The sequence below is a fragment of the Aedes albopictus genome, chromosome 2 (genome assembly GCF_035046485.1).
Source record: "Aedes albopictus strain Foshan chromosome 2, AalbF5, whole genome shotgun sequence".
Classification (NCBI taxonomy): Eukaryota; Metazoa; Arthropoda; class Insecta; order Diptera; family Culicidae; genus Aedes; species Aedes albopictus.
The window spans coordinates 426,168,105-426,182,988 of NC_085137.1; the positions used below are offsets into that span (position 1 = coordinate 426,168,105).

General features: G+C 36.7%; 1 protein-coding gene across 1 annotated transcript; it reads right to left on the reverse strand.

Moving 5' to 3' along the window:
* Window positions 1–12,902: 12,902 nt before the first annotated feature.
* Window positions 12,903–14,569, reverse strand: LOC115265710 (uncharacterized). Its single transcript, XM_062849085.1, has 3 exons — window positions 13,988–14,569; window positions 13,828–13,931; window positions 12,903–13,772 (listed from the first exon to the last, which is right to left on the reverse strand). Exons 1-3 carry the CDS (start codon window positions 14,093–14,095, stop codon window positions 13,409–13,411), a joined length of 576 nt encoding a protein of 191 aa, XP_062705069.1. The 5' UTR covers window positions 14,096–14,569; the 3' UTR covers window positions 12,903–13,408.
* Window positions 14,570–14,884: the final 315 nt, after the last annotated feature.

Below are 14,884 nucleotides of genomic sequence, written 5' to 3' on the forward strand. Positions count from 1 at the left end.
ACTTCAATTGCTTCGCTGTGCCGCGCCGTTGGACTCCGTCAACATCCGATCGATCGGTTACTAATGATATGCATCAAGAACGCTCGATGTCGGTTCGAATTCCTGTCGAGCACCGATCGAGGCTGCTGGCTGGGGGCTAAGGGTGGCCCTACGCTGAAGGCTTTGATGACCTCTACGGCGTGATCTCCGCTCGGTTGCTGACTGCTGGTTGCAGCCGCCGATAGGCTGGGTTTGTTCTGACTGAGCTGAGAGCAACAAACCGCGCAGTAGCAACATTGGCATTTTACAGAACATTTTGCTTCAACTCGTCGTGAAGACCGACGACGGTGTCGTTTGCATATGGGCTTTTAAATTAAGAGCTTTAATTTTATGCTTCGTTTCGGGTTGTAGTGAAGCATTGCTGGTGGGCGCTCCGTTTTTCCCACAGTAGGGTTAAAATTCTCGCGTGGTACGATACCAGACGTTTTACAAAATGCTACAAACTAGACGAACGTTTTTTGCAAATCATTGTGTTCGGTTAATGGCAATTTGTTCTGTTTAACGTGTACAAGAAAAGGGTTGAACGTTTTCTTGTTGACCGGCTGGATCAGAAATAGATTTTTTATATCAATTGGGCAGAGCAGATTGCGATCAGGCAGAAAAAAAATGTTAGAGTAATCTGGCTCAAACCGATCAGCTAGTTGAGAATATGGTGGGCTTGGTGCTGAAGCAATATTATCCCGAACAATATTCGACACTAACAAAACTGTTAAAAAATATACCTCTGCCGTTTCTGGGCAGACTTATACTATTTTATCTAACACAATAAATCTCATTGAATCCGTAAACTGAACAAATGTGGGATTTCTGGCAGTAGCTTAGTATTACGATATCAGAGAGTTAGTTAATGACTTTTCTCTGTACCTTGAGAAATGTGGAATTATAGGCGAAAAGGAAAGCGAAGTTACGGTTTACTTCGTAGATGTAGATAGATCTTGAGCTTGATTGACCCCCCTTTGTGTTATTCTATTTTCGCCAGATCAGTGACATTCATTCAATGAACCACTAATAGGACTAATAGGCATCTTCCGTATGTGAGTGTTGGTGAAATTGTACACTAACAGGAGTCTAAAGACATTGGTAACTCACTCGCGAGTCAACTCAAAGAATCGATTCGCGAAACCGTGTGAGCGAACCATGACTCTTTTCAAAAGAGTTACGATTCGCTGACGTTAATTTCTATTACGAAAAGAGTTGACTGCGCAGAGCATCGCAATCTTTGAAAATATTTTTCATACTTATATGTATTATGTGGCCGGCTCGCACCAGTTACTCGATTCTTTGGATGAATAAACGAAAATATGCGAATCATGCATTACACTACGTTATAGGTTCCCAAACTTTCAGGTGCGCGATCCCCGTTGGCCAGCAGACGTACTTTTCGCGACCCACCATAGAAATTCCCTCATTTGTTGTCTGTAACAGTAAAATATTCGACTGTCCCTTGCGACTCCCTGAATGAAGGCCGGCGACCCCCATGGGGGGTCGCGACCCACAGTTTGGGAGACCATTAGACTGTCCCAAAAAAAATCGATGTTCGAAAAGTCAAGGTGCTCAACCCTTAATTGAAAGATATGCATATTTGAAGCATTTTTGTAGAACATTTCGATTTTCTAAAAAATCATTTAGAGGTTCCGCTAGGGCGATTTTTGAAAAATGGCATTTTTTCATGAAAAGTCTCAAAAAAATCATTTTTTCGTAATATTTTTTCAACTTCTGAATTTTTTCAATATTTTTGTATTTTTCTATGGACCTCTAGGCATGCTTGAAGGGGATAAGTTTTTGAAATATTGTATTTATATTGACGGCAGAACCATTTTTATGTAGATAGAAAAACTATTTTTTGAGAATTTTTCATCTAAATTTGAGAAAAAAAATACATGCGCGATTTTTTATTTTCAATTTTGAATGTTTTATCTGATAGTACTATTTGTATGCGTCATTTCTCTAAAAAAAAGATTTAAAATATCTTGTCTAGAAGCTGAGATGTTAGAATTTTAGTAAATGGACAATTTTTCATTTTTTTGCAAAACTTTGCATATTTGGAATATTGTAAGGTCTTTGTGACACTCCAATGTTCGTATATTAAAAAAAAAGTAAAAAAAACAGCTTTCCTTGTTCAATGATCAAGCTAGTTTAAATATGGATATTTTATTCTGGACTGGCTGGCAGTAGTTTCATGAAGAGCTTCCTGAATAACTACAAATATGATGGGTATTGTGGTTACTGGTAGCAACGCATTTAGTTCGAGATTACGTCGTGGAATTCCCGACTACTGCGCCCCTTTTTTTCATGCAGAGATTCTATAATATTAAGAAAATTAATAAAAAAAAACCATAGTTAAGCCATGAGTTTTACTGAAAACTTGAACTTAAAATATTATAGACAAAATTAAGCTTTTGTAGAAATACGTGAATTTCTGAATCTCATAAATTGTAGAATCTATATATATATATTTATTTTTCTTATTATCTTGTAATTTCTCAATTAAATATAACTGTAAATAAATTGGATAGAATATGTACATATGTAATTTTAGTAAATGGACAATTTTTCAATTTTTTGCAAATTTTTGTATAACTGGAGTATTGTAAGGTCTTTGTGACATTCCAATGTTCGTATATTAAAAAAAAGTTCAAAAAACAGCTTTCCTTGTTCGATGGTTTAGCTAGTTTACACATGGATCTTTTAATCTGGGGTGATTGGCAGTAGATCCATGAAGAGCTTTTATCTGAATAACTACAACAATGACGGGTTACTGGTAGCAACGCATAAATTTCGATATTATGTCGTGGAATTCTCGACTATTACACCCCTTTTCTGAAGTAGTAAAAACCATTTCATGCAGAGGTAACATAATAGTGATGAAATCATTAAAAAATAACTAAGTTGAGTCAAGACTGATTTAAAAAAAAACTTAGAAAATAATAGGCAATACATAATGCGCTTTTGGGGAAACACGCGATCTTATGATTCCTAAACGTCATGATTTTTAGATTTAACTATGGTTTTATTGATTTTATCAATATTATATAATCTCTGCATGGAATGGTCGTTCCTATTTCAGAAAAAGGGCGCAGTAGTCGGGAATTTCACGACGTAATCTCGAACTAAATGCGTTGCTACCAGTAACCACAATACCCGTCATATTTGTAATTATTCAGAAAGCTCTTCATGAAACTACTGCCAACCAGCCCAAAATAAAATTTCCATATTTAAACTAGCTTGATCATCCAACAAGGAAAGTTGTTTTTTTTTTAACTTTTTTTTTTAATATACGAACATTGGAGAGTCCAAAGACCTTACAATATTCCAAATATGCAAAGTTTTGCAAAAAAATGAAAAACTTTTTACTAATTTACTAAAATTCTAATATCTCAGCTTCTAGACAAGATATTTTAAATCTTTTTTTAGAGAAATGACGCATACAAATAGTACTATCAGATAAAACTTTCAAAATTGAAAATAAAAAATCGCGCATGTATTTTTTTCTCAAATTTAGATGAAAAATACTCAAAAAATAGTTTTTTTATCTACATAAAAACGGTTTTGCCGTCAATATAAATACAATATTTCAAAAACTTATCCCCTTCAAGAATGCCTAGAGGTCCATAAAAAAATACAAAAATATTGAAAAAATTCAGAAGTTGAAAAAATATTACGAAAAAATGATTTTTTTGAGACTTTTCATGAAAAAAGGCCATTTTTCAAAAATCGCCCTAGCGGAACCTCTAAATGATTTTTTAGAAAATCGAAATGTTCTACAAAAATGCTTCAAATATGCATATCTTTCAATTAAGGGTTGAGCACCTTGACTTTTCGAACATCGATTTGTTTTGGGACAGTCTAGAGACCATGCACTACGTTATGCCAGACGTTAGTGTATACACCAAAACCTCCATTTAGGTAATGAGTCGGGACTGCCTAAATAGAATTTTTACCTAAATGGATTCATTACCTAAATGGATTCAGTCTATTACCTAAATGAAGTATAATGTTGAAAAGAAGTTCAAGTAGGGAGAGTGAATAGGAGATTTAAAGGGGGTCATGTGGAGTTTCAGAGGACTTTCAAGGGAGTCTCAGAAAAGGAGGGGCTTTAGGGGCATTTTCGGAGGTTTTGGAGGCTAGATGGGCTCGAAACACGAAAACCCTGCAAAATTCCGCAAGACTGAAAATTTTTTGAATGTCGGGTCAATTTTTATCGTATGTTGGGCCACTGTTGGACCAACATCGAACAACTGTTGGGTCTATATTGGGTTTGCCGGCCAAAATGAAAACAGGCCAATGACAGGTTGATGTCGGGTTTGACGTCATCAATGATGACCAATGACAATCAAATTCCATTAAGGTAACGTTACCTAAATGGAGGGACCTAAATAGATTTTACCTAAATGGATGCTACCTAAATGGAGGTTTGAGTGTATTGTCATTGTCCGTACCATGCAAGTGAATTTCCTCGAAAACTGGGTAGATTTGTACGAAAAGGAGTCGACTGCCATTACATGCATTTGGATATAGTGTGATGAAAGCAGAACAAAACGTTATGGCTTGGAAAGTCGATAAAAGTTCCCAACCGGAACGGGAATCGAAAGCTCCATCTTCGGATTGGCGATCCAAGGCCAACTGGAAACTCGGTAATGCCGAAAAATGTCAGCTAGCAACAGCACCAATCGTACCACCAACATAAAACCTGTAACAAGTAAGGTAACGTATTGTATGCAGGGCCGGATTTAAAGGAGTGTGGGGTGGGCATGCGGACGAGCAATAGCTCCGGGCTCCCAGATTTCAGGGGCCCTCACCAAATTTGACTTCAACGTATAAAAATGTGAAAGAAATCTAAAACAGTGCAAGAGACATCTCTAGGTTTGATTTTCTAAAAGAAATTTAAACATTTACACCGGACGTCGGGAACCGTCTCGACGCATCATTAAGCTAGATCATTTCAATGTTGACCGATTCTCGTTAATTGTTGAACGTTTCATAATGGTAGTTGATTTTTTTTTGGTTTCAGGAAGCTTCCAAGGGGGTTTCAGCTATACTTTACTTATCAAGGCTTTTCAGGGAATTTTATGACGATTTGGTTTGAAGGAATACCGCTGAAACCCCCTGTAACCCACTGCAACCCCTAGAGCATCTCTGGAAGGACCCTCAAACCTCCTGGAACCCCTTGAAATGACCCTGGAATTATTCTGAAAGCGATAAAACCCTTTGGAACGTCTTTGGTCCTTCTGAAACTCCCAGAGATGGACATGGAGGTCCAGGTAGTGTGGATTTTAGGACCGTCATTCTATTCTATTTTATTCGAATCTATTCTAGCGCTTGCACATCCAGTATTGAAAAGCATCCTAGAAATACCAAAATTTCTTTTGGTACTTTTTTGACAGCAATTATATTTCAGGCATATCAACGATATGATACAAATAATAAAATGGAGTCTTGGAATGTATCCGATAGCGTTAACACAGGTTAGAAAAAAGTAAACTAAAATAAAAATAAAATAAGTAAACTTAAAAGGAGACCCTATGTTCAGAAGAAGGAAAAAGCTTCGTTAATAAAACAGCAATTCCAACTCAGGCCTGGTAGTAAAACCTGATGGTCAAAACAATTAATTTAGTGACCAATTTCTCGAAAATAGTGACTTAATAGTGACTTAAGGAAAGCAAAAAAGCGACTAAATAGTGACTTTTCGCACAAAAAATAGTGATTAAAATTTTTTGAACGGGCTTGATACAGGAAGATCTGTAGTACCGCATAATAACCATTTTAAAGAAAAGACTCACGCTTATTCCAAAAATTGTTTAAAATTGCATGTATATTCAATTTTCCAATTTTAGAAACCCTTTGGGACACATTGATGGGATTTCTTGGAAAATTCTTGACTAAGTTTTCAGAGGAAACGGATGTTCTTGAATGTTTTTTTTTTTTTTGGCAAAACCCTAGTTGATAAAGAAATACTTAGCGATTTAATCTGAAGAATTAAAGAATAAACACTCAGTGGTTTATTAAACGAGTTTCTATGAACATAGGAGTGGTATTTGCTTCGTCATTGTAGACAGATTTCAGGAGCACATCTTGGAGGGGTTTAAAATATCTGGAGAAAATTCTGTCTAGAATGAAAATAACAATTTTGCAATTTTCACATTAACAATATCAATAATACTTACGTGATGGTGTGTCCTTCGAAATGGCGATGTTTTGAATGTGGGGTTTCTTATAAAATTTTTAAAAACCTGGTTGGTTAGTTCTTAGTGAAATTCATGTAGAAAACATGTGCATAGAAAATGTGTGAGTAAATTTGAGTAAGAATTTCTCAAGTATGATTTTTTGAATATGTTTGCAGGAATCCTCTCAAAAAATTTGACGAAACCAATAACTGAAAGTAGTAACATAATTTTGATCGGATTCCTGAAGTATTTCTTTCTGGGCGTACCCTCTGAAAATTTCTGAAGAGCTACAGGGGGAAAACCAACTATCATTCTATCATTCTGAATATACAAAGCAATGTTAGATTAACTTGTAGAAGAATTCCATTTTCTTTAAAATATCTCATATTAGCGAGTCTTTGATGAGATTCCCAAAATATTTACGGGCGTGATGTCTCTTTCTGGCGTATTCTTCGTGGCATTAAGAGAGAAGTTGCCGGGTTTTCTGTTGACTAGATTATCTGGAATGTTAAGGTTTAGTTCTTCTTTAGAGAACTATTGTTACTAGCTTTCGTTTTTAATAAGCTTCATAAATGTACAATCTGTCAGCATGAAATTAAAACATTAACATTAAAAGCTTATGTTTCCTTTTCTCAAATCTGGACGGATGCAAGAGAAAATATATTGGTTCGATTGCATCTGCAACAGCACAGCCGCGTTCTCGACTGATTATAAGGTTTATCCTAGCAAAAACTGTAGAGTAACTTGACTTGACTTTCTCAATTATTCTCTGAGAGAAGCCATGGAGAGCCTTCCAAATAAATGAATAAGTAAAAAAAGCCATTGTAGTTTTTTTTTCCTAAAAAGACAGTCAAATAGTATTTTTTGCAATTATGTGACATAAGATTAAACTTTTCAATCACCGAAATTGTACCGAAATTGCCTACTTTTCTTCACTAACATAAGAGTGCCGAAAAGTAGTACTTTTCAGCACCTTTAAAGGTGCCGAAAAGTACTACTTTTCGGCACTTTTGCAAGTATACACTTTTCCCAAGTTTTTCCGAGACACTAATGGCCTTCCGTACTTTTATGTTGATTCGATGGCTGATTCTATGTCTTTCAAGAAGACCGAATCTGATTAGAAGTGATTCCAATTCTGATTTGGTCAGCCAAACAGACGTAGTGTGAGAACCAGCAGCAACACACAACGCTCGTTTTTGACGCAACTCTGAGTACTTGGGATATTTATGAACACAGCCTACCTGATTGAAAAAAGGGTTTGTGCGCATGGATGCTTGCACGTGGTTTCTCGCTTGAAGCATGTGTGGCAGTCAGAAATGATTGTACTCATGGGTATTTTTAATAATTGCAAAAAATGTTGTATGCAACTCGTTGCAAAACTCGATTTTTTCAGCACTCGTCGTATTTATCCAACTCGGCAAGCCTCGTTGGATAAATGTACGAATTGTGCTGAAAAAATCATCATTTTGCAACTTGTTGCATAAATAACTATTACGGTACCCCTGAAATAACTCTTGCAAAAGTACACGTTTTTTCAGATTTTTGGGAGATATTATTTCGGAGGTTTCTCAAGAAATTATGTTATAAATCATCCAGGACTTCTACAAAAGCACACTGAATGACTTTGATCATTTTTTTTTCGGAATGTAGAGTATTCTTTTTAAATTATTTTTTTTTTCAGAAAATATTTGAGAAGTACTATAAAAAATATTCTAGACATTAAAGGATTATACCACATTTGTTCAAGATTGCATTTACTAGACATTACTTAAAGAATTTCATCAGGCCCTCGAATTTCCTTCTATGAATTGCACCAGAATATCATACGGATGATGTTGCAAGAAATTCATACAGAAATGATTACATACACTCCCGTTCAAAAGTTTGGGGTCACCCCCTCAAAAACATGTCATTTTTTTAGGCCCATATCTCCTCCAATTTGCGTCCGATTTCAAACCCCTAGGTTTCATTCAAAAGATAATAAGTCAAAGAAACTTTGAACATGATTTAAAAGAAAATTTTTCAAAAATATTTGTATGTAAACTTAACCCAAAGTTGCCAAATTTTCTAAAAAATGAATATAAACTTACGGCAGTGTCGCTGGAAGTTGGGTCGACCAAATTTTAAGATGAGAGCGGTAATATGACTCATTTTCTATTAGCTTTCAACTGATTTTTACAGAACTTAGCTAAAAAATCTAGAAAAAAAGTTATTAAGTAAATTAATCCTTGATGTCATCGACCAAAAGTTTGGGGTCACCCCTCAATATGATGTATCGGCCAAAAGTTTGGGGTCACTTTCGTAAAACATGGAAAAGTGATTTGGTGATATCTTCGTCATCTATAGTTCAATTTTAATTATTTTTGGCTCATTTCAAAGATAATTAACTAAATTTACGTTTGATGTCTTTAACTTAACGTATTTGACGATTTTTGTACATAAAAATGTTATGTAAATTTAGCACATTTTACCACGCTTCTAAAAATGAGGCAACTTTACGTTAAGTTTTAGTATGTAAATTTCAACAAATATGTGTGGTTAAATATCTATGCAGTAAGTATCATTCATTTTGTTTCAAATAAGCCAAGAAGAATTAAAATTGAATGAAAGATGATAAAGATATCAACAAATCACTTTTCCATGTTTTACTATAGTGACCCCAAACTTTTGGCCGATATATCATATTGAGGGGTGACCCCAAACTTTTGATAATAACTTTTTTTCTAGATTTTTTAGCTAAGTTCTGTAAAAATCAGTTGAAAGCTAATAGAAAATGGATCATATTACCGCTCTCATCTTAAAATTTGGTCGACCCAACTTCCAGCGACACTGCCGTAAGTTTATATTCATTTTTTGGAAAATTTGGCAACTTTGGGTTAAGTTTACATATAAAATTTTTTGAAAAAGTTTCTTTTAAATCATGTTCAAAGTTTCTTTGACTTATTATCTTTTGAATGAAACCTAGGGTTTTGAAATCGGACACAAATTGGCGGAGATATGGGCCTAAAAAATGACATGTTTTTGAGGGGGTGACCCCAAACTTTTGAACGGGAGTGTATATTACAAAAACACAAGGATTTTAACATGCTCACAGAAAATTTTAACGAAATTCCGCCAAGAGTTTCAGCAAAAGTTTAAAAATACCCTGTTTTAAGTACAGTCACATGAATCATATGCTAAAACGAACAACATTTAATTGTCTCCAGTAACACAAAATTTGGTTTTATTCATTTATTTTCATTTCGTTAACCGACGTAGACTAGTACATTATTCATATACATATTTTTTCTTATTGCTTTGTAATATAATTATGAAATACATTAAAAAATATATTTAAAAAAAATAAATTTAGCAGTGTTTTGTTTTTTAAGTGTTCCTATTTCTAATGGTACGAAAATGTTTTCAAATTTTGCCTAGACATGGTAAAGTCAATCGTTTCGCAATGTTTATTATAAGCAACCATCATGCGATTTATAGGCCCAAATTTGGCGTAGTTTGTTCGGTGGTGGTTACTTGTGAAAATATTTCGACTTCTTAATTGCCGAGTAGGTATATAAAAATTTAGTTTTGATAAGATTTCAGGAGTCTATACGATGCGAAACGATATCGTTTACGAATGAAATCATTGCGATTTCACGCCGCTCTTGCAGAGTTTGTATGTCAATAAGCATGCAGCGTGCTTTGTAAGACGGAAGTGGAAATGATGTCCAGCCTAATTTACGAAGAGCAAACAGTAGAAATTTTGTACTGATTCTAATCTTTCTTCATGCGTGGTTGAAAAAGGAGACCATACAGTGCTGCAGTATTCTAAAATAGATCTAACGTAGGCAATATAAAGTGTTTTAATTGTGTATGGGTCATGAAAATTATAGCAGAAGCGCTTAATGAACCCTAGCATATTATTAGCCCTGTGAATGATTGTGTTGTAGTGGTCAACGAATGTAAGTTTAGAATCTAAGATTACTCCAAAATCTCTAACCCTTTCACATTTTTCCACATTCTTATTTCCTAATGCAATTGAGACATTCGGTGTTGTTCTTTTTTCTGCTAAATGATATTAAATTGCATTTTTTAACATTCAGTTCTAATAGGCATTTGTTGCACCATGTGTAGAATATTTCTATTTCATTGCGGAATACATTGATGTCTTCATCATTTCTTATTTCCAAAAAGAGCTTCATGTCGTCGGCATAAATTAACACTTTTAATTTCTTGAGAATGAAGGAAATGTCGTTTACATAAATGATAAAAAGAAGAGGTCCCAAATGAGAACCTTGTGGTACACCGGAAGTGACTCGAATTGGTTTTGATTTGTATCCATCAAATTTAATTATTTGTTGGCGGTCAGTCAGATATGATTCAAGCCATTTCAGGTGACCTGGTTCAATTCCAATTTTGTGCAATTTGAAAAGCAGCATTGGTATGTCGATGCGATCAAATGCCTTACTAAAGTCCGTATAAGGAGCTTCCACGTGGTTTCAATTATCCATTGCATTCAATATTTAGTCAACAAATTGAAGCAAATTTGTTGAAGTTGATCGGCCTTTAAAAAAGCCGTGCTGCATGTTAGTTATTCTGTTTTTGATTTGTAGAAATAACTTTTTGTTGACAATTGCCTCAAATAGTTTTGGAATGCAAGAGATAATGGCTATTCCGCGATAATTACGTACGTCTGATTTACGACCAGATTAAAAAATAGGCACTAAAAAAGAGCTTTTCCATATTTTTGGGAAGTTTGCAGTATCGAGTGATATTTTAAAAAGCCAAAATAAAGGAGCAGTGAGCTCCTTAGCTAAAGTTTTCAGAAATATTGGAGGAATTTTGTCAGGACCATGTCCCTTAGATGCGTCCAAGGTTAAAAGTGCTTCAAAAATTTAAGTAATCGCGGTCACGATCTTCTTCCGAAAAAGTTGTATAGATTTCCTGGAAAAAATCAGCAAATAGATTACAATTTTTCTGGGGTGTCCCCAACTTTTTCGTCAAGATGCATTACGGATGGAAAATTCTCAGATTTTAATTTGGTTTTTACGTAATTAAAGAAGTTCTTTGGGCAGGACTTTATTTCGAGTTCAGTTTTCAGTTTTTAAATATCAATTCTTGTTTTACTCCTTGACTACTTTTTCAGGAGATTGAAAATAGTTTAAAATAGTGACTTTTTAACAGAAAAAGTGACTTTAGTTGAGAAGTCTTGAAAATAGTGACTTAAGGCGAAACTGGAAGCATTTCCTCATTTTTTTGGTCTTTGATTTTTTATTAAATATTGAAGCAATATTTTCAAAATCGGTTTTCGTGTACATGTAGTGCATGGATCAAGGTATCTTCTGAATTTTTTTTGTGGTGGAAAAAGTTTTCCATTTTTTCAAAAACCATTTTTTGTGAAATTATATTCAAAAATGGTTTTTGCAAAAACGAAAAACATTTTCCACCATGAAAAAAAAATCAGGAGATAACTTGATCTATACTCTACATGTGCACGAAAACCGATTTTGAAAATATTGCTTCGCTATTTTATAAAAAATCAAAAACCAAAAAGAGAGGAAATGGATCCAGTTTCGCGTGACTTACACGAAAATAGTGACCAAGTCACTAAATAGTGACTCGCTACCAGGCCTGCAACAACGTCAATGAAAGATACACCTAGGGTCAAAGGCTCGAACATGTGACGTAGGGGGGGGGGGTGTCAAAGCTCTTCAAAATTGATCAAAATGCAACTTTTTTCGGCTGATTGCACTAGTTTCCTCGTGAATATGCCTGATTTGGATAAACAGCATCGATTTTGATAGCATTTCATTGGTTTTGAGAGGCCCTGCCCCCCTCCCCTCCCCTCCTCTACTACATCACAAGTTGGCACTTATGCCTAAGATATAAATTACAAACTCAGTAACTTGATTACACAGCAAAATGGAAAGGCAATGTTCATTAAAAATACTCTGTCATGATTTCGGGATAGTTTCCTTCTACACTCGTTGCACAATTATGGGTCACTCAAGGAACAATCATTTCATAATATGAATCGTTTTACATACAAAAATAACACTTTCATTATTTTTATTTTATATTCTCTTCATTGAAACTCCTTTTTATCGTTTAATATAAAAATTTGCTTGTAAAATTCACTTTAGACGGTGAAAATTACTAAAATGTTGGTGAATAATGAAAACCACAATAATGGGTCAAAATTGGCTGTGTAACAATTATGGGTCAATTTGTTGCCTATTATGAGTCACTCAAGAGGAATCAGCTTAACAATAATGTTTTGTCTATTTTTTTCACTCACTGATCACTTATTCTCGATAGATCAACTAAAGTAGAATCTAAAACTGGTCTCAAACCTCTTAACGAAGCGTTTTTTTCAAGATTTGGAATCATTTTTTCAACATTGGGACAAAATCTTCAACACAACCACCGATAAACGCCTAAAAGTATGCAATGCCCATGTGCGCAGAACTGTCAATATTATGCTGCACAAAAAGTGACCCATAATAGTGTGATTTTCGGTGTTCCTCGGCACAATAATGAGTCACTTAAATTTTGCCAGAAATAAGCTTTAATTAGCTACAGTCACATGAATGTCTACATTTAGAACGTTAATCATACCTTTGTTCTGGTGACGATACCATTTTGCGCTTGAAAATTACTGAAGCTCGCTCTTACAGAGCTTACGAAAGCAGCGCACGCACTTTCCGATATTCACAATGTTGCAAGTGTCCCGGTAGCGGATAGAGCAAAATACCGTTAGCGAGGCTTAAAGAACAAAAACCGCAAACACTGAAGGGCAAAGGCTCAACGCAAACCACAAAAACATCAAATCGCAGATTAATACATATATTTGGGTCTGCCCATCTTCCTCTCTAGCTTATTGGCTTACTAGCTAAACATTTGGAGTGGCAATCGCCAAATTATGATCTTAATTGCTAGCACTTATCTTCTTGGGGCGTCCCCCATGCCGCTCCGCCGCCAACGCACTGGTCATCCGCTGACCCATCATCGCTGTTCGTACTCGTCCTCGAACCGTCGGGAATATGGCCCACCGGTGCTTCTCACCGTGCCACGTCGTACCGTCGAGAGCGCCCAGTCGATGTCGGACCGGAGTGAGTACGTGTGTGACGTCCACTCACCCTGATCGCAGCTCGTTTAGCGGACCCGGGCGGCTCCGTGGATTTACTCCGCTGGAGCTACCCTATTCGCCGCTGGCCTCCGCTGTATTATCCTTGGATCGTACTTCCGCCGAGCGAATCCGACTGAAAGCACAACCAGACCTGGAATTCTCGCCAAGTTGCCTCTCGACTTGTCGGCTGTCTACGGTCCCCCGAATCCGGTCGTATCCGTGATCGCGGTGCTCGGGTTGTGTTGCTGAGCTGTCTCCCAAGCGAGTTCGGCCGAGTCCCCAAATGATCGGACGGTGTGCCGGGGGAGAGCTCGCTGATGTGTTCTGCTGGGCGCTCCGAAGCTTGACGCACTCGGATCTTCCGATTCCCTTGCCCGCGTTCGTCCAGTGCCGAGATTCCGTCCCGCTTGAGCAGAGCGATACCACCTCCGTGAGAAGAATCAAAACTGCAAATAAAGGCCCTACGGCAACGAGGAGATTAGCCTTCATTCGACAATTACTCTGGATCCAACATACTTCTTCTTGAAGGCCTTTGTCCCCACGTAACGATAGCTGTCCCTCAAGATGGCGTCTCTCGTCTGCTCCCGGCCTCGTGGCCCGCAAGTATCGGATCTTCGGATCTAGATCAGAATTCCAAAATGAGCACGTATCGTCATGCTAAGAACATTTAGCTTACCGACTGGACCCTCCAGAGACTGCCAAATTGTCCTCCTTTTGCGCCACCGGGTGACTGGATTGCCGGTCGGCGACTGGTTTTGCCGCTTCCTGGTGTTGAAAAGAACATCAGCCAGGCCTTATGAGGCACTAATGCCCACTCACCTGTGGAACACAATTGCGAGATCAAGGCTTCGTGCAATTGCACCCTTTTCCCGGCACGGATTTACTTTTTCCAAGTAGAGGCTTCAATTTTATCCACTCGCGGATTCGCGTGCTGCGCTATGAAACGAACAAAGACGAATGGCGTGACCGAAGCAAAAGACGAATGATTGATCCCAGCTGCCGCCAACGATAGGTATGTGTGTGTAGGATCTTCTCTCGAGCACGGCTTCGGATGCGGCGATGTTTTTCGTTATCGCTTTGCCGTGGCCCTTTGGAATGATGGTGCTTTGAATTGGTGGTTCATGTTCGTAATCGAAATACACTGAGCAAAAACATGTTGGCGTGCGTGGCGGATTCGGCAAATTATTGTTTTCTGCGTAATTGATGTCTTCAAATTTGGATTTTCTAACTTACATAATCGCAAAACAATCTTAAACGTAACAACAATCGAAGCGTTACTTTGACATATGGTTTTGCGCCGAACAAAAAATATCGAAAATATGTATGTTTTGGCGTATAAGCCCATGTGTGATACGTATAATGACACAAAACAAATCAACTTATGAACGAAAAATGATAATGGCTAACAAAAGCTTGCAATTAATTAGTATTCATTTATTAAATTGAAAAGTGACTAATAATTGTGTGTGACCCATAATTGTGCAATGAGTGTACATGTTTTTTCCACATTTTTTCCTAGAATTCTTTCAAGCATTTCTTGATGAGATTTTTCAAAGATCCATCCAGAAATTGT

Coding starts and splice junctions, on each gene's coding strand:
- LOC115265710 (XM_062849085.1), bottom strand. CDS start 14,095: ATGTTCTTTTCAACACCAGGAAGCGGCAAAACCAGTCGCCGACCGGCA. Junction 13,932..13,987: donor GTCTCTGGAGGGTCCAGTCG/GTAAGCTAAATG, acceptor ATTCTGATCTAG/ATCCGAAGATCCGATACTTG. Junction 13,773..13,827: donor ACAAAGGCCTTCAAGAAGAA/GTATGTTGGATC, acceptor TCGTTGCCGTAG/GGCCTTTATTTGCAGTTTTG.